This window comes from Tiliqua scincoides, chromosome 4 (genome assembly GCF_035046505.1).
Source record: "Tiliqua scincoides isolate rTilSci1 chromosome 4, rTilSci1.hap2, whole genome shotgun sequence".
Classification (NCBI taxonomy): Eukaryota; Metazoa; Chordata; class Lepidosauria; order Squamata; family Scincidae; genus Tiliqua; species Tiliqua scincoides.
The window spans coordinates 127,119,328-127,138,779 of record NC_089824.1 but is presented as its reverse complement, the minus strand read 5'-3'; the positions used below and the strand labels follow the sequence as shown (position 1 = coordinate 127,138,779).

At 46.2% G+C, this 19,452-nt stretch overlaps 1 protein-coding gene across 1 annotated transcript in view; it reads right to left on the bottom strand.

The window, feature by feature from the left end:
* The window catches only part of SLC25A24 (solute carrier family 25 member 24), a 30,017-nt gene extending 28,811 nt beyond the window's left edge, over positions 1–1,206 (bottom strand). The window contains exon 1 of the mRNA XM_066623407.1: positions 850–1,206. Coding sequence (XP_066479504.1) covers positions 850–1,032 — 183 coding nt within the window. The 5' untranslated portion in view covers positions 1,033–1,206. The remainder of the gene's footprint in view (positions 1–849) is intronic.
* Between the last annotated feature and the right edge of the window lie 18,246 nt (positions 1,207–19,452).

Below are 19,452 nucleotides of genomic sequence, written 5' to 3'. Positions count from 1 at the left end.
CACATACAGAGGGAGAACTCAAAAACAGAGGGTTAATCCCTGAAATTGCTTTGGGCATAGAGAGGCAAGACAAAAGTTGGGAAATCCCAAGACAAGATAACAGACCTAGAGAGAAGGGGACGGAAAGCAGAGGAATCAGGAAGTTACTCCTTAAAGAAACTTTTTCCAAGGGAGATGTAATGTTTAGAAACTCAGCATTAAGGCCTAACTCTATCTCTAATCTAAGGGGGAATCAAAATATACCAAAAAAAACTTGCTTGAGGATTACCACTTGAAGATGAGGCACACCAATTATTTCTAGTGCCTATCAAATATTGGACAATAACTTTATCCAGGCCTAGGGTAACTATCAGACACACTCCAGATGCCCAGTTTAGTGGTGATGCAAAACTATTGTTCTCTGCATGTGGCTGCTTTTGGCAGAAAGAAGTATAGCTTCTCAGAGCAGGAAGCCTATTTCCACAAGGACAACCAATTCCTTTGTCTTTCGAAGTAAAAAGAAGGCTAGGTTTCCTGCTACCACAGACCATGCTTCCCATGAGCCATTGCAAGGAACCAACTTTGGTTCAGGGGATCCAGCAATCTATCTGGGGTTTACATTACAACTGCTTTCCACTTTGGGATAGTCTGATAAACACAGTCCAAGAGATAGGTAGGTAGGTAGCTAGGTAGAAAGAAAGATAGATCCAGGTCCATTAATGCCACATCTTGGGTGGCCAACCTGCCTGGTTGATGTCCCCGCCTTGCACTCCCCTCTGCCAAGTATCCCTGTGCCTGCAGGGCTGGCCACTGGCTTCATCACACCTTTCCCCTGCCCGCCCCCTCGCAGCCCGCCAGCCCGGCACCCACCTTCTCCGCGTCATCTCCCAGGGGGATGCCCAGGTCTCGGAGACCAGCCTGCAGCTCGGCAATGTCCACTTGGCCATCCTCGTTGCGGTCTAGCCTCTTGAAGAGCTTCTCGTACCTCGAGCCGCTGTCGGTGGCCTCGCAGGCGGCTGCCGGCAGCACGAAGCCCTTCAGGAAGCGAAGCATCGCACGGCCCTGGGGGAGAGACGGGGAAAGCAGCGGGGCGCGAGCAGAGGACAATGGCGAGCGGCGATACGGGGCGGAGGGAATCCCTGCGATTTCGTGCACGCCCGGACAGCGCCGTCGCCTTCCCTTTTCCGGGTTGCGATCTCTCCCTTCGGGCGGAGCGAGGCAGCGCTGGCACCATCGCCTTCTCGAGCCAACGCCCAGGGAGGGCGGCGATGGGAAGCGCCCTTTCTCGTCCTCATTGGGTTCCCCGGGCTTGCGTGGGTGGGACTTGGAGCCCAAGCCTAGGCCTGTCTACTCAGAAGCAAGTCCCATCATAGCCAGTGGGGCTTACTCGTGGGAAAGTGTGGCTAGGACTGCAGCCAGAGAACCCACTCTTAGGCATGTCTGCTCAGACGTAAGTCCCATTATAGTCAAGGAGGCTTACTCCTGGGAAAGTGTGGATAGGATTGCAGCCTTAGTCTTTCCTTCCCCCCCCCATCAGCGCAGGGAGGGGGCTTGGAGGCTCTCTGCAGGGAAAGCCCCGCCTGCCTGGGAGGGAAAGGCGAGCACAGGCGAGTTGCTGCTGGCTCCAGTGCACGCTTAGGGACGGTAGTCGGCCTGATCCCGTGTGCGTTTACTTGGCAGTAGAGTTCAGGAAGGCACAGTGCCAAAGAGGCAGGCGCAGGATTGTGGGTGGAGGCTGGCGTTCTAAGGCTGCGATCCTATCCACACTCTCCTGGGAGTAAGCCCCATTGGCTATAATGAGCCATACTTCTGAGTACACATGCGTAGGATTGGGCTGTGAGGCTACAATCTTATCCACACTCTCCTGGGAGTAAGCTGCATTGATTATAATGGGATTTACTTCTGAGTAGTGAGGCATAGGATAGGGCTCGAAGGGCCCAATCCTATCCTATTTCCCAGTGCTGGTGCAGCTTTGCCAGTGGGGGCGTGGGGTTCATCCTGTGGTAGGAGGGCAGTCACAGAGGCATTCTCAAGGTATGGAAACATTCGTTCCTTTATGCACCAATGCTGGAAAGTTGGATAGGATTGAGCCCTAAGGACACCCAGTAAGGAGTCACAGCTTCCTTGAAGACTGCAAACTTGGACTTGCTTACATGAACTGGGAGTAAGCTCCACTGAATGTTGCAGGACTTTTGAGTAGACACGGGCAGGTGGGGGGGCAGTGATCTGGATGTAGAGGAGATCAAGATCACTCCGTTGTCATGGACAGATCACTTCCTGGTAAGGTTTAGGCTGGTTGCGACTTCCTACCTCCGCAGAGGCAGGGGACCGTTTTCTATGGTCCACCCCCGGAGGCTAATGGATCCTGAAGGTTTCCTGAGGGCTCTGGGGGATTTTCCCACTGCCGAGACTGGCACCTCATCTGAGGCCCTGGTTGACCTCTGGAACGGGGAAATGTCCAGGGCAGTGGATGAGATTGCTCCGGAGCGACCTCTGCCACATCGCAGACTCGGAGCGGCTCCTTTGTTCACTGAGGAGCTGCAAATGATGAAGTGGCAGGGCAGGCGTCTAGAGCGACGGTGGCAGAAAACTCGTGATGAATCCGATCGGACACCGAGTAGAGCTCATTATAGAGCCTACTCCGTGGCGGTGGTAGCAGTGAAGAAATCATTCTTCTCTGCTACCGTTGCGTCTGCTGATAGCCGTCCAGCAGAGCTGTTCCGTGTGGTGCGGGGCCTCCTCCATCAGGCTCCGCCAGTGGACCAGGAGGAATACACAGTCAGCCGCTGTGACGTGTTTGCGCAACATTTTGCAGATAAAATCGATCGCATTCGTTACGACTTGGATGCCACATTGACAATGTCTGATGATGTCCCCCTGGCAACTGCTTGTCCAGTGTTGTGGGATTCTTTTCAGCTTGTGCAGCCTGAGGATGTGGACAGACTCCTTTGGAGTGTGAGGCCATCTGCCTGCCTGTTTGACCCTTGCCCAGCTTGGCTGATAAGAGCTGCCCGGGGTGGACTGGCTGAGTGGACAGTGAGGGTGATCAACTCTTCTTTGGGGGAGGGGACATTGCCGCTTGCTTTGAAGCGGGCGGTGGTTCGCCCCCTCCTGAAGAAGCCCTCCCTGGATTCCACTGTGTTGAACAACTATCAGCCAGTCTCCAACATCCCGTTTCTGGGCAAGGTAATTGAGCGGGTGGTGGCGGCCCAACTCCAGAGGGTCTTGGATGAAGCGGATTATCTGGATCCTTTTCAATCTGGTTTCAGGCCGGGCTTTGGGACGGAAACTGCCTTGGTCGCCTTGGTGGATGACCTACGCCGGGGACTGGACAGGGGGAGTGAGTCCCTGTTGGTCCTGCTGGACCTCTCGGCGGCTTTCGATACCATTGACCATAGTATCCTTCTGGGCCGATTGGCCGAGTTGGGAGTTGGAGGCACTGTTTTGCGGTGGTTCCGCTCCTACTTGGAAGGTCGGTCCCAGATGGTGGTGCTGGGGGATGCCTGTTCGACACCCTGGCCATTGAGGTGCGGGGTGCCGCATGGCTCAATTCTGTCCCCCATGCTATTTAATATCTACATGAAACCGCTGGGAGAAGTCATCCAGGGGTTTGGAGTGGGGTGTCATCAATATGCTGATGACACCCAGCTTTATCTCTCCTTTCCTCCAGACTCCAGGGTGGCGGTTGAGGGCCTGGAGCGCTGTCTGGAAGCAGTGAGGATCTGGATGGGGGCTAACAAGCTGAAATTAAATCCGGATAAGACAGAGGCTCTCCTGGTTCGGAAATCCTCGATGCAGGTGCTGGATTATCAGCTTGCTCTGAATGGGGTTGCACTCCCTCTGAAGGAGCAGGTCCGCAGCTTGGGGGTCCACCTGGACTCGCAGCTGCTCCTGGATTCCCAGGTGGCGGCTGTGGCTAGGGGGGGCCTTCGCTCAGCTTCGGCTGCTGCGCCAGCTGCGTCCGTACTTGGATCGTGCAGACCTGGCCACGGTGATCCATGCTACGGTGACATCGAGGTTAGATTATTGTAACGTGCTTTATGTGGGGCTGCCTCTGAAGACGGTTCGGAAACTGCAATTAGTGCAGAATGCGGCGGCCCGTGTGGTCACTGGAGCTAGGCGGTTTGACTCTGTCAGCCCGCTTCTCCGGGGGCTACATTGGCTGCCCATTTGTTTCCGGGCCCAATTCAAGGTGCTGGTTTTGACTTTTAAAGCCCTATACTGCTCTGGACCAGGTTATCTTAGAGATCGCCTACTCCCGTACAATCCGGCTTGTCCTCTCAGGTCATTAGAGAAGGCCTTTTTGGGCAGGAGGTCTGGTCTAGAGGGTAGAGCCTCCATTTGCCTGAAGATTAACATCCACAAGGTCGCCAGTTCGAGGCCACCGGCACCGTGCGACCTTGAAGCAGCTGGCAAGCTGCAGCTGAGCTGTTCCATCTGCTCGGAGCGTGGGAGGATGGAGGCCAGAATGTTAAACCAGATCGGAGTGTAACATCTTGAATGTGGTGGTTCTTGAAAGAGAGAACCTTCTTTCAATTTGTAAAAATCCCTGCGTGGATTTAATAAGCCTGCCTGTGTAAACCGCCTTGAATAAAGTCTTGAATAAAGACCAAGAAAGGCGGTATATAAATACTGTATATTATTATTATTATTTTTACAAGTGCCGCCGCCTAAGGAGGTACGTGGGGCGGCGGCAAGAAATAGGGCCTTCTCAGTAGTGGCACCAACGTTGTGGAACTCCCTTCCCCTTGACTTGAGAATGGCTCCCTCTCTTGAGACCTTTCGGCGAGGCCTGAAGACCTTGTTGTTTAACCAAGCCTTCTGACGTTATGGCCTTTTTAACATCTTTTATATATCTTTTAGTTGCTTTTTTACAGGCCCGATTCCTCTAAGAACTGCTGTTTTATGCTCTTTTATTCTGACTCTTCTGACTACTGTTTTTATGGATTCTGCTAATGTGTTTTTTAATATGTTTTTATCTGTTTGTGAAATTATGTTTTAATCTGTTTTATATGTTGTTAGCCGCCCTGGGTCCCTTTTTGGGAGAAGGGTGGGATAAAAATAAAGTTTTATTATTATTATTATTATTATTATTATTATTATTATTATTATTATTATTATTATTATTATAGACACATCTAGGATCATCAAGGAGAAAAAGCTGCAACCTCCTTCTCATCCTTTTGCTTTTCCACCCATTGCCCACTGTTATGCCTTCCTCAAGAGGTGCTGGTTCCTGGCTGATGTTCTGATGTTTTAATATGCACATATCTTTACTCATTGTTATAAAGGAAGATGCTTTATAAGATGCTGAGGAAGATGCTACACCCCTACACAGAATAGTGCCTAACTTATTATGCCTCCAGTCTTTCAAGTTCCACTCTTTGAACTTGGTGAACCATTGGCACCACAAATGGCTGCTGGGCACAGAAATGGGCAGCTTTGGTACATCTGCAACTGGCACAACAGCCCAAACTGGGCAAAAGCCCACCCCAGCCACAGTCACCAATTGGTGATCCAGGAACAACTGTGTATCCAGGAGGACTGAGTGCAACCCAGTTCAGAACAGGTTGATGATCTAGCAACTGCATTGTGGATATTCAGACTTAGAGGACCTTTGTTTTGTCTGAATTTAATTTCAGCTTATTAACCAACCCACCTCCAGAAGTGCTCCAAAACTTCAATAGCCCCAGTAGCCCCAGTAGTAGGTGGAAAGCAGAGATAAAATTGGGTGTCAGCATATTAATGGCAACCCACTCCAAATCCCCAGATGGCCTCTCTCACCCAGTGGTTTCATGTAGGTATTAAAACAATGTGGAGACAAGATAAAACTCTGTGGCACCCCACATACCAGTGGCCAGTATGTCAAACAAGCATCCCCCAGCACCACCACCTGGGACCTGTCAACCAAGAAGAAAAACTGCAAGACAGTGCCTTCAAGCCCCAATTCAGTCAACTGCCCCAAAAGGACAGTTGATGTTGTCAGAAGCCGCTGAAAGGTCAGTGCACTATTTCTGTCTAGTCCCTAGTGTATGTCATCTACCAAGGTTATCTCCATCCTGAAATGGAACAAAAAGGGATCCTGATCATCTGTTTCATCCAGGACCCTCTGGTGCTGAGACATCACCACTCACTCAATCTCCTTGCCCAGAAAGGAACTGACTGAAAATTACCCAGTATGGTGGGATCTAGGAGGAGGGCTTTTTCAGTTGGGGTGCACTGCCATTTTGAGTGACATCGCCTTCTCTTCAATTGACACATTAACTACCCTCCCCACCCAGTCAGCTATCCCCCCCCCCCCGCAGATCTCATAAGCCACACCAGGCAAGGGTAGAGCAGGCAAGCAGCTGGCTTCGTATTCCAAAGGATCCTGTCCACATCCTCAGTTTGTACAGGCTGAAAAGAATCCAAAACTATGGAATAAACAGATGCCAGAAGGACCTCAATAGATACTGTCAACGTGGAGACCAAGTCATGGTGGATGAGAGAGATTTTATCTGTGAAATGCCTGACAGTGAGCAACTGTACACTCTTCCTTTATCCCCTGAGGGACCAGATGAAGCAGGTCCCAAGTACATGGAAAAGTGCAGTTGGACACCTACCTCTATTGGCCTTCTTCACTTTCATCCCTATTCATCACTTTCATCCCTATTACAGTATAGACTCTGATATGAGCTTGAACATGCGTTTGGCCAGACTCGTCATGAAGCTTCCTCCACCTTTGCTCAAGGCATCTGCCCAGTTACTTCACTGTTCACGGCTCCTCAGTAAACTTAGGAGTCACATTGGCTCTATGATGCAGAAAGTGCCACACAGGAGTGATCTGATCTACCACCCTAGACATTTCTCATTCCAGAGGTTGACCAGAGCTCCAGATGAGTTGCTGATCCTGGCAGTTGGAAAATCCCCAGGCCCTCAGAAAACCATCTGGATCCATCAGCTGGGGTTAACCATACAATTTGCCCCCACTGCTTCAAGGCAAGGGGCTCCCAGTAGCCTGAACCCTGCCAGTTAGCGATCTGTCCATGAAAAGGAGTTATCTTAATCTTCTCAACACCCAGATCACCCTCCACTTGCCCCGCAGTAAATACTAGGTTCAATATGTGTGCTGTCACAAGTGTTGGGGCAGAAATAAACTGAGACAGGCCCATAGTTGCCATGCACCCATGAAATCCTGAGCTTCTCCACCACTGGAGCCCCCAGAATGGACATTAAAATTCCCCAGCCCCAATGGCTGGGGGCACTCCAAAGACACTGCCAAGATTACCCTTGTTGCAGTGACCCTTGGGGGAGCAACCAAGCTCCCAGGCTAGGTTGCTGAATAAGTGCAGGAAAGAATCAAGGAGCCAAGGAAGAGACGAGAGACAGACTTTTAGATTCAAAGCAGAGAGAGAGAAAAGCTGATTCTACTAGCCTCCTCCTGCGTTTTTATTGTACTTGCAACATTGACGGCTACATTCAGTTCTCAGATAAAGCCACATTAGAATCTCATACAGGGGTGAGAACAATGGGTGCTTCTTCACAGAGTGCTGTATCAGCTATTGTCACACTTCAGCCTGGAAACTAGCATTCCTTGTCGGTTTGCCAATAACAAGGGGGGTTTGCCCGCAATTGCCATACCAAGGCTTTCTGTGTGCTTCTGCTTAAGCACTTGAAAATACCACATTGTCCCCCTTTTTATTTTTATTTTTAATTTTGAGATAGCATTTCATGAAATCGGTGTAGGCTTTGTTAGCCAAACAAGAAGACTTTAGGTTGGCATTGTGGGGTCATAACACACAAATTTTGACACCATGCAAAAAGGACATTGGAATTTCACCATGAATTACATTTACATTATAAGATCATGAGCTATGCAAACATTGGGAAAATTTAAAAACTTGGTTACATACTATGCACTCCCTTAAGGGGGGTGCTAAATGACTATCTTTTAACACAATTATAAAAAGCAAAAACAAACATAAGAACAACAACATTGAACTTTTTATTAGGGGTTCTTGGTTCACTGGATGTCTTCAGGAAACTTTAGTGCCACGCATCTTCACGCACTGTGCTGACACTTAAAACATTTCTGTGAAAATAAACAGAATAGCAGAATCTTGCTGCTAAGTTATTAATGAAGCTTGCCCTTTTACTCTGGGTCCGGCAATTATCTGTAAAAGCACATGGGGGGTAAAAGCACATTATATTTAAGCATTGAGAGAGTGTTAGAGTTAGAAGTGAGAGTGAGTGAAGTTACATCAACATCTTAAGGGATTTATGTCTAAGCATTGAGTATGTGTGTGAGATTCAGAAGTGAGAAGAAGAGAAAAGCTTGTATGTGTGTTATTACAATGTGGGGTTCTCTCTTTGAAACACATACATTTTTTACTGGAAACAATTCTGTTTCATCTTACACATATAATTCACATACTCTCTGCAGTCAGCAAATGGCATTGCACTTTTAATCACAATGACTTCATTTTTCATAACCATTGTATGACTTACTCTGGCCTTTGAAATGCAACATAACTGTTGCTAAACTGCTATCTTTTGCACTCTCTGTGAGAATCTGAACTTTGAACTGGAAATAACCTTGTGTAAACCTTTCTGATATAATTAAACCACTACAACTAATTTAAAATATTACTATCTGCTAGTCACTTATATATGAAAACAAAAAGGCCTTAAGGGCTTGATTAAAACTATAGGATTCTGATGGAACAGGATAGAATCAGTCAAAGCTATGGGAACAGGGAGACTTTTTAAAAGCCTGAATAGCTTTGTTATTACCTTTACATAAACATCTTAATAAAAAGAGGTGTAGCTCTGACTAATGACAGAATAAGGTTTAGTTTGACTTTAAAGCTGTAATAACTGCTGCTGGTGGACAAAATGGCTGATGGTTGCCGTTCTGAAAGGTGTGTGGAATGAGAGACACTGAAAAGTTAGGGAACTACTACAAACTAAACTGAAAGGGAGGGGTGAGTTTAGCTTGTTAGTAGCAGTTTGAGGATCAGAACTGGAGCCAAGGTGTTTAAAGCTCTCTTGTACAATTTGCTCTTGTTATAAAGTGTGGTTTTTTTTTTTCTGACCTTCCCTTTGGTATGTAACTACCCCCCTGGTTGGAAACCCATCAGTGAACACTGTGATTGTTTTAGGGATGGGAGTTGGGCGTCTGACTGCTGTAAGGCTGCTGCAAGGAGACTAGCTTTGTGACTGTGGGTGCCTATATTCTGGCAAGTTCTAATCATGTCTGCCAGAGTTAAGTTCCAGACTGCTGATAAGGGTTGAAGTGCCTTTCTGCAGTCCTCATTGGCATTGTCTATAGCAAGTTTCATTAACAGCTCTTCTGCTGCTTCATTATTGTCCACTTGCTTGCCAATGGCTTCCTGGAGGCAGTTCACAAAATCCACGTAGGATTCTGCCGCCCCCTGCCTAATTGTTGCAAAAGACTTTCCAGGCAGCCCTGTTACAGGGACTTTATGTAAAGCCCGTAGTGCACAATTGGCTGTTTCACTTAAATACTGGTCCCCTAGTTGTACCTGCATGTCTGTAGTGCTGAATTGGCCTTCTCCCGCTAGCTGTTCCCAAATTACGTTGTTTTGTGGATTTTGTGCGCGCAGGCGTGCAGCGTGGATTTCACAAGTTTGGCGAAACTCATTAAGCCACACTGCATTTTGTGCAGGAGTTAAAACCATGCGCATGAGAGATTTCCAATCATAAGGAACTAGACGGTATGCATTGGCAATTCCTTCTAGCAACCCTCTGGAATAGGTGCTTGTGATGCCAAAATCCTTGAGTGCAACCCTTACCTCCTTCAGTGCTGAATAAGGAAGAGTTTGCCACACTCTAGTAACCTGTCCTTGTGCATCGTGACCCTGCACCACAGGACAGAGCAAGGATAGCTCGAGGGATTCTTCTGCTGTTAAATTCTCTGACTTCATGGCCTGGCGAGCCATGGCTTCCATGAAGGAGGGTTGTCTAATGTTTGGTGGTTCTTTTTGCTCTAACAGAGCTGGTGCAGAAGGGGGAGGAGGAAAAATACAAGGGCTTTTAGAAGGAGCATTGTTACTCTCCTGCCCTGGTGGCTCTGGCTTTGGAGTGCAGCTTTTGACAGCATTTAAACAAAGATGCCATAAATGAAGAACTTGAATAGAAGCCCGGGGTTCTTTATGTAAAGTTTCTCCTATACGTTCCCAATCGTGTACCCTAAAAGTGCCTGCCTCCGGATACCATGGGCATTGTTCTCCAATTATGCGCACTAAGTCTGTGACCTCCTGCGAGGAAACAGAATGCTGTGCTTTTCGGAGGAGGAACCGTAAGTCATTGCGATGATGCTCTTGCTCAGCCGAAAGGCTGGAACCCATACTCACCTGGGATCCCGAAGGATGATTGACGCGTCTGTAACCTGTGCAAGGCGAGGTGAGCTGGCTGTAGTCTGCGTGGCCCCTGTTTCAGGGTCAGATGAAGCAATGACTGGGAGGTAACCCGAAACAGGCTACTTGATATAGAAAAGAGCAAAGAAGCTTGTTTCCTATACTTAGCTGGCCCCACGTCTGGGTGCCTGGTATAGCTACAATAGCGTTGAGAAGCAACTTGACTTCGGAGACAGGATGCTTATAAGAACAGATGCAGTGAAAAGTCAGAGAGGCAGAATAAACCCGAATGTAGCAACGCAAGGCTGCCTGGGAGACACACAAGACTGTATCTTGTTGCCTGAGGGAGAGTGCTAAAGCAGAAGCACTCTGAGGGTTTGAAAACTGGAGCAACAGAAAGTCAAAGCAATGAATGGGAGGTAGCCAGAGGACAAGCAGCCTGTCTACTGTACCTGATTGTTGCAGAGGGTCCCTGTTCTAGGATTAGAGGTTCCTGTTCTGAGACTAGAAGTCCCTGTTCTAGGATTAGATGTCCCTGTTCGGGCGCCAGATGTTGCAGTGACCCTTGGGGGAGCAACCAAGCTCCCAGGCTAGGTTGCTGAATAAGTGCAGGAAAGAATCAAGGAGCCAAGGAAGAGACGAGAACCCTAGTTAGCTCAGGCAGGGAGATTGTTAGGCAAAAAGGCCGACAGTAGTACCCCTTCTTGCCCATCCAGCATTACATGAAGGCACTCACCCAGCAGACAGCTGGATGAGGATCTACTATAGTGGGACATCCACCTATGTACTCCAGCACTTTTAATAACTTGCTCTTGAATTATTGATGATTCTCTGTAATTCTGCTATGGCACTCTGCACTTGCACTTTATCTATCTTGACTGCTCCTAGTGCTTTTAACAGCTTGCTAATTACTTTATGATGTGTCTTGCAGAGGCTCATGCTGTGCATGTCATCTTTTTAACAACTTGCTTCTATTCTCCTAATCTTGGTTTTATTATAATATAAATGTTATAATAAGCAAACAATAAAGACTTTTTCAAGCAACTATCCACAGATAAAAAGTGTCTATGTTGCTGACAGGAAACATAAACATAAAAGTAGAGGCCATGGAGTGCTATCCTCCAGTATGCCAGCAGATGGCAAAGCTGTAGAAACCAAAGAACTGCTATAAAAGACAATTTATTGGGTTTCTAAAAGCCCAATCCTGAAGATGGCAGAACACACGTTATGCCAGCACTGTATGCTTTCCAGCCATCATGGTTCACCCTCAAATTTAGAGTCAATCTCTGAACTATAACACAGGATGGCATAAAGTATGCACGAGGTTTTGACAGTGTATTTGAGCAACAATGTATTTGAACTAGACGACCAGAATGAACAAGCTAACAATGCAAGAGCATGTTTAAACAGTAAATGTTTGCATTTATGGCACAGAAAAATGGGACACAGAGCAATTAATGCTATACATAACTTTGAGAAGGAAGAACCTGGGAGAGGCCTGGAAGTAGCCCCTTGTAATAGCAAAGGCAAGTGTGTGTTGCATTGAAGCAAAAGCAAGTCCAATCCTATTGGGCTGCCAATAGCAGCAGTCCAATCCTACTGGGCTGCCTCACTGGTGGAACACCAGTTTGGCCAGCACTGACTGCTGCAAAGCAGCCATAAAGCACGCTTCAACAATGTGGAGAGTAGCACTGCTTGAAGCATCAGCAGGAAGGCCAGAGACTACCTGGGCACCTTGCTGGATTACTGGCCATGCCCTGAGCAGGTATGCCAGCAGGGAAGGCAGGAGGAAGAGGGGTGGAATATTGTGGGGAGGGGAGAAACTGGGCAGGGAGGATAAGAATGGGGTGGGGAGGGTGGATCCAATGGTAATGGCACAGGTTGGATCCTATCCCCTTCAGCAGCAGCCTCCCTACCCCCTTTCTTTCCTTGAACTTGTGCCAGCAAAATCCCTGGCACAGGTCCAAGGAGACCCATTGTGGAACAGGAGGTTTATAGAGGGGTAAGGGAATTTAAATCCCCCTTTCCTTCCAAAGCCTCCTGACCCCCTCCCCTGGTCAGATCCAGCAGCCTTTATGGCATGGCTGCACCAGCAAGGGGGGGGGAGGAAAGATAGGATTGTGCTGCTACTCTCCTCTCACAGTGAGAGGAAGACAAAGCACCCCCTAGGTATAATTCCCAGCAATATCTGTGGGCCCATGGAAATAAGTTCTTCAGATGGAAATCACTGTATTTTGACCTTAATAGATGATTTTTTCAGATACACGGTTTATTTAGTAAAGAAGAAATGTGAGATTCTGGAGAAATTGCAAGAATACATTGCAGCTGTCATGAACAAATTTGAAAGGAAACCAAAGGTGCTTCACACAGACAACAGTGGAGTGTAAATCGCATGCCTCCCTAAGGTACCTGAAAGGCAACAACATATAGAGCGCCAATTTCCTTTAAAATATTGACTAGAATGGAGATGTAGAAAGGAAGAACCGATCCTTAATGGGTTGGTGAAATACATGCTACTAGATGCAAAGCTACTTGACAAACTTTGGGGGGAAGCAGTCATGGCAACCACCAATCTACAGAATAGGGCACACCCCAAAGGCACCAGCAGAACACCATTTCCACAATTGTAATTGTTTCCATTAAAATGCTAGTGCTTACTTTTAAAGCCCTACATGGGTTGGGGCCTGGCTTTCAGTGGGAATTTCTACTCCCGCATCAACCTGCCCATGAGTACCATCAGAGGCCCTTCTTCAAGCACGCCCACCAGCAGAGGTGAGGCAGCTGCTGACTCCAGAGAGAGTCTTTGTTGCTCTGATGGTTCTTTGTTGCTCTGATGATGGACCTCTCTTCCCAGGGGGTTCATCTGGTACTTCTTTTGATTGTTCAGCATCAGGCAAACACTTTTCAATTTTCCCAGACATTTATCTTGTAAGAAATTTTTTTTAATCTGCTAATTCTTGAGCCCCTTTATTGTGTTATAACTGTTTTATTATTTGGAGTTACCCAGGAAATAGTCATGTTCAAGGGAAGCTTAAAGATGTATAAAGTAATTTTTTTTTTTTAATGAGACTGGTCAAGCTCTCTCTCTCTCTCTTTCTGTGTGTGTTTTAAATCAGTTGGCAACCCTATATTCTGTACTTCCCAATGCACTAGAGACACTGGAAATGGTGTGCATGTGCTGTGTGTGCATGTGTGTTCTCTCCACTGCCTGTCCTCCCCCCCCCCCCCACTGTGCTGGAGAGAAAAATGCATTTAACAGCCTGTTGCAGCCTTCCACTGTTCCACCCACTTATGCCTCAATATATTTATAGTTCCTTTTCTAAGCGTACAAGCTGTTTAATATATTTTATTAATAGCCTCAAAGAGAAAAGGCAATTCAACTACATTTTACAATGTAGTGTCTGTACCAGGTGCACCGCTTCAAAAGATTGTTAATGCTTCTATTTCAGTGGCCAAGTTCACCTAAATACATTCTTCCTTTTGCCTGCAGAGATGTAAAACCAGCACAATAGCTCTGTTGGACTCTCTGTTGTTTTTTAAACAGTGTATTGAGCAGAATTTAATACAGTGATTTTCAACCTTTTTTTATTTCACAGCACACTGACAAGGTACTAAAGTTGTCAAGGCACACCATGAGTTTTTTGACAATTGACAAGGCACACTGTGGAGGGGGCTCACACACCCCCAATGACCCTAATAATAAATGACCCTCCCCCAAACTCCCACAGCACACCTGTGGACTGTTCATGGCACACCATGTTCTATGGCACACCAGTTGGAAATTGCTGGTTTAATATAATACATACCATGCGGCCCATCAGAGCATGGCCTCAGCAGCAGCAGCCCTGGTAAAAGAATGGAGAAGAGGGAGTTATGTCCTCCATCCAGAAGAGGAGAACCCTCCCCCCAGAATATCTGAAGCACCTGGCTTTACAGGTTATGGGGGGGGTGTGTTTCCTCTAGGCGTGACTCAAAGGAGTTGTCATGCTGTGAGTGACATGAAGGCTAGTGTTACTCTCTCCATTATCTATATGGTTATCGGTGTGGTGAGTAATGTGTATTCCCTTCCCCATTTAGCCTCATTATCTTTTCCTTTTCCTTCATCTGTTGTTTCCCCATGTTTGTTTTAAATTGTGAGCCTTTTTGGACAGGGATTGGACTCATTCCTTTCTTTTGTAAACTGCATTGACAGCTCTTTGTATAAAAGAAATGTATAAATACATTGAACAAATAAAGAATGGACTGCCTGTCTCTTGAGGAAAGGTGCAAGGAACCTGAGGGAGGAGGAAGGGAATAGAAACAGATTGTGAGTGCTGATGTTTTGATATCCCTACAAATTTGTAGGTTGGTGTATTAATGGCACAGGCATTGATGACATAAGGCTGGAAGGAAAAGGACCCAATTCCATTCTGGATGAATGAAAAGAATGATACATCCCAGAAGAGAAAATATTAAGTAAAATCTTGTGCCACTGAAGATGAGCCTGCTTGGCAAAACAGCCAATGCAGTTTGTGAAGCCTTGTATTACTATCTCTGTTACCATTTGTAATGGTACTGTGAAAACTGTAGGGAGATATTCTGTAACAGCAGGCTACAAACAAGGTATCAGCTTGAAGTTAAAAACACCAGAGCCACTTTTATTTTATTCAGTGTAATAAAATGTGTATTTAATTTATTCTAAATACCTACCTTTCTAGGCTTATTCAGTAACTTAAAGGAACTTTCAAATATATTGTTGCAGAATTTGCTCATGGGGTTACACCAATGAATACTGGACTGATCAGCTGAAAGGGGGGCAGGAGATATCAGGAAATCACAGAGGTGTGAAAGTTCCATCTCTTTATGTGAAACTTCTTTAGGACACTTAGGGCACAATCCTAACCCATTTTCCAGCTCTGACATAAGGACAATGCAGCTCTGAGGTAAGGGGACAAACATTGCCTTACCTTGAGGAGGCCTCCATGATTGCCCCCCAACTGCAAGATGCAGCAGATGTCCCACAGGCACAGCTATGCCAGTGTTGGAAAGTTGGTTAGGATTGCACCCTGAATGGCTCCATTTACTTCAAGGAACCCATGTCTGAAGAAAGAGGCTAAGGATGGGAGGTATAAGGTGATTCTCTCCCCTCCACCCCCATCAGTGAAATGAACAATATGAGCACGGCTGGCAGTTTTTTGAGCAGTGTGCATTTTGACTGGGACTATGATTTGTTCTGAGATACTGACTGGAATGGAAGTTAAGGGAGAAAGCCAGCCTAAGGCCAAGGCACCTTTTGGGATGCAGAGCTTCTAGCTGGTGTTTGTTTTCAGGAGTACATCCAACTTGACTCAATTTCCATGCTCAACCTGTAGATTTTGTAATGCTGGTTTGTTTACAAATCTATAGGTTGAGCATAGAAACTGAGTCAGGTAGGAGGTAAGTAGGACACCAAAAATCTCCAATGGTCTCTACTTCTGAAAAAGCCAGAATCCAGATAACACTGCATCCCTGGATTTTCCACAATTTGGAAAAGTGGGATACGAGCACATAACAATACTCTGAATGCTTGGGTTGGGACTCCTTGTTGAGGAAGGACCTTGCATTTACATCTTGCAGGGAATGAAATGGTGTGGAGTCTCATTCCCTAGCCAGCATTCCCTCTGGTTGTGTGAGTTCTGGGCACAAGTAACCTTCTTGGCTATTGTTTGCTCTATCCCTTCCACCTGTACTGCATTGTCACTCACTATTCTCCTTATAAAATGACCTTTTCCTGCATAGTCTCTTCTACATATACCTGTGGATTGCCTCTTTTCCTGGCCTTTGCTTGATTTTTGCTGTTTAATTTTCTTTCTGCTCTCCACTTTTCAAAAGCTTTCCTCTGTTCGACCATTTCAAAATGTTTATATGAAATTACTTCTGCCTTCCTCCTGGTAAAGACTCTCTGTAGAAGATGGTTTCCTGGGGTTTGTAAAAGACAGCAGGTGTGGATGCAAACCTCTTTTCTGGTATTTTTCTGAAGTTTTTTGTTTTTTTTCAAACTGCAGTTCAGGGCTCACAGAAAGGAATGTTCCCCCAAGGGGGAAAAAAAAAACCCAGCCCCCAAAAACCAAACAAACAAAGACACTCTCCCTGACATCTAGTTACCCACGTGTATGGAATGTATTTACACTAAGGAACATTCAGTTATGGGAACCTCCTCTTGCAACCTGACGTACCATAGCACAAAAAACAAGTTTATGTGTTTCTATCCTGTTTATAAGAACAACGCCTATGGTATGTTACTTTCTGTTGACTTAGCTTGCTGTCTGTGCCAAAAATGCCAATTGTGAAACGCCAATCCCTTCTCCATAGATTAGGGGCTGCATTGAAGCTGCACCAGTGCAGAAACATTGGATAGGATTGGGCCCTATATCTACAAAAACATTTACACAGATATTAAAATTTTCTGTTTTGTGGACATAAAGGTCCACCTTTCCACCAGTTTTCCAACTGTTCTGTGGACATTATTTGTAAGCACATGCATCATGTCAATTGCAGCCCTTCCTACATGGTTACCATATGACAATGGCAGCGGCTACAGCATGATAATCCCCTCACATTCAGTGCCTTCATGGTTCCTTGCCAAAGGAATAGCATTAAGGCTGCAATCCTAACCACACTTTCCTGAGAGTAAGCCCCATTGAACAAAATAGGACTTACTTCCGAATAGACCTAGTTAGGATTATGCCCTAAGTCTCTACCCAGAGCTGCTGAAAGCAACAAGTGCTATCTCTGAATCAGGGGCCAGCCATGTTGAGTACAGCCCAGAGACTGTGTATGACTCCTTTAAGAGAGCAACTGCAGCTGTGGAAGATGATGTAGCCACAATTTCTCTCACTTCTGCTACATCCCCTGCAGCTTTGCCCATTCCTTCCTCTCACCTGCTGAAGCAACAAAGAATCTGCTCTACAAGAGGTAGAAGGGCAGGATGAGTAACACAGGAAGGAAGGAAGGAGAATGGCTGGAGAAGCCTCTTTTGCAGCTGCAACTCTGCTAGACACAGATGCAATTTTCATAATCTTTCTGGCAATCCTACTCATAGCGAGTTATTGTGAAACTGGTAAAATGCCCATTATTTTCACATGAGAACCAGGGTGGTGTAGTGGTTTGGGAGGTGGTCTTAGACCTGGATGATCTAGGTTCAAATCTCCCCTCAGCCACAAAGCTTCCTGGGTGGGCCAGTCACTTTCTCTAAGCCTGACCTATCTCACAGGGTTGTTGTGAGGACAAGAAGGAGGTTGGAGCAGCTGTGTAAACTACCCTGAGCTCTACCACCCTGAGCTCTTTGGAGGAAGGGCGGTATAAAAATAAATAAATGTGAAGACAGTGCGTGTGCAGACAGAGAGCTTGTTCAGTGCAAAGATCCATATGCCACCTTAGGGCCTTCTCCAGTCTTACAGGGCTCTGGTCCAGCTGGTCTCCAACCCTTTCTTTGTCTTGACCCTATCCTTATAGTCTCCTGGCCTTGGTTGGTCCCTCCACCTTCTGAGTCCACTTCGGGGAGATGGGAAGGCTCCTACAGACAATTACCATGCCTTGCTGCTCCTCTGTTGCTCGAACATGTGCAAGCACACTCTGCTGAATGGGCTGACAGCTTGTGCCCTGTCCCACCAATGCCTTTCCAGGACCCAGCCCTGTGTCCACTCCCTGGGTCTAGTAAGATTCGATGACATTCCTGTCTATGGATCCAGCCTACTTATGCACCTTAACTTGGAGAGATGGGGCACAGTTCAGTAGTAGTTCATCTGTTCTGAATGCAGAAACTCCTGGGTTCCATCCAGTGGTGTCAACTGGGTTCAACATCCTGCTGAAGATGCCACTGCTCCTGCTGTATAGATCCTAGAACCCTGCTCTCCCCGGCTCCACATCTGGACTGAATGATAACCACATATATGGGAGTAGAGAAAGTGATAAAGATTAGTCTCCTCTCTGAACCTGGTGATACAGTATCCTCAGCTATTAAAAACCAGTCAAAGCCCTGACCTCTGTCCTGGGGTCTGTTTCTTGGCCATAGAATACTGTATTGGGAACTGGCTGTTATCTAGCTAGATTGATGAATAATATGGTACTGTATTTACATCTGATATAAAGTATACATAATTAACCTACTGAAAATAACTGCATGTCTGGAATCATTGCACTTTTGTTAGACACAAATATTTTCTTGATTGATTTCTAGTATATTATACAAACCCTAGGCTTCCCTAGGCTTTTGCACGTTGGCAATCTTTTAAATTAAATGAACACTGATAGCAGTGGTGTCTTAATATGCTATATTTTAGCCAAGTGTGCTTAAAATAGTTAGCCTCTTGCTATTTTAAGGCATTTCTCCTTGACTGAAGGTCTTTAATACATTAAGAAATCTATATGTCTGCCATGGCTTTGGGCTGAGAAGGTCAGAAGAAGGGGGTGAAAGAAATTTCTCCAAGTCACTGATCTGATAATGTAAAATATCTCAGATGGAAAGAAGGTGCCATGCTGAGAAAATATATTGTTTTATGTTCTGTGTTCACTTTTGACCATTCTTTTGTACTTACCACAACTGGAGTAAATGAAAAGCTTTATAAAGATGAGCCCCATTTGAAGGATGGATGAGCTGTTAGCTGTAGTAGGGACTGGGAATGCGGGAAGGAAAGGGGGAGCATTATGGTTTATGTCAGAATGTCAGATGCAGGTCTCTTGCTGTCTTGTGTGCTCCCTGGGGCATTTGGTGGGCCACTGTGAGATACAGGAAGCTGGACTAGATGGTCCTATGGCCTGATCCAGCAGGGTTGTTCTTATGTTCTTATGAGCAGTTATTTTTGGTTTAACATGAGAAAAATACAAAGGGATGAACTTGTGTAACTGAGAATCATCCTGCTTCTCTTGGGGTTTGTAGGAGGTGCCACCTTTAAAAAAATTATTTCTTGGGAGGGCTCTAACACAGTGTTTTCCAAACTGTGGGTTGGGACCCACCAGTGGGTTGCAAGCTGATTTTTGGTGGGTCGTGAAAAGTTTTTGAAATATTAATTTGCAAGCACCTTTGCCCTGTTTGCATAAGAAAATTACTTGGTATGAGGTCATCTTCATATTCCCAAATTTAAATGTCACATTTTCC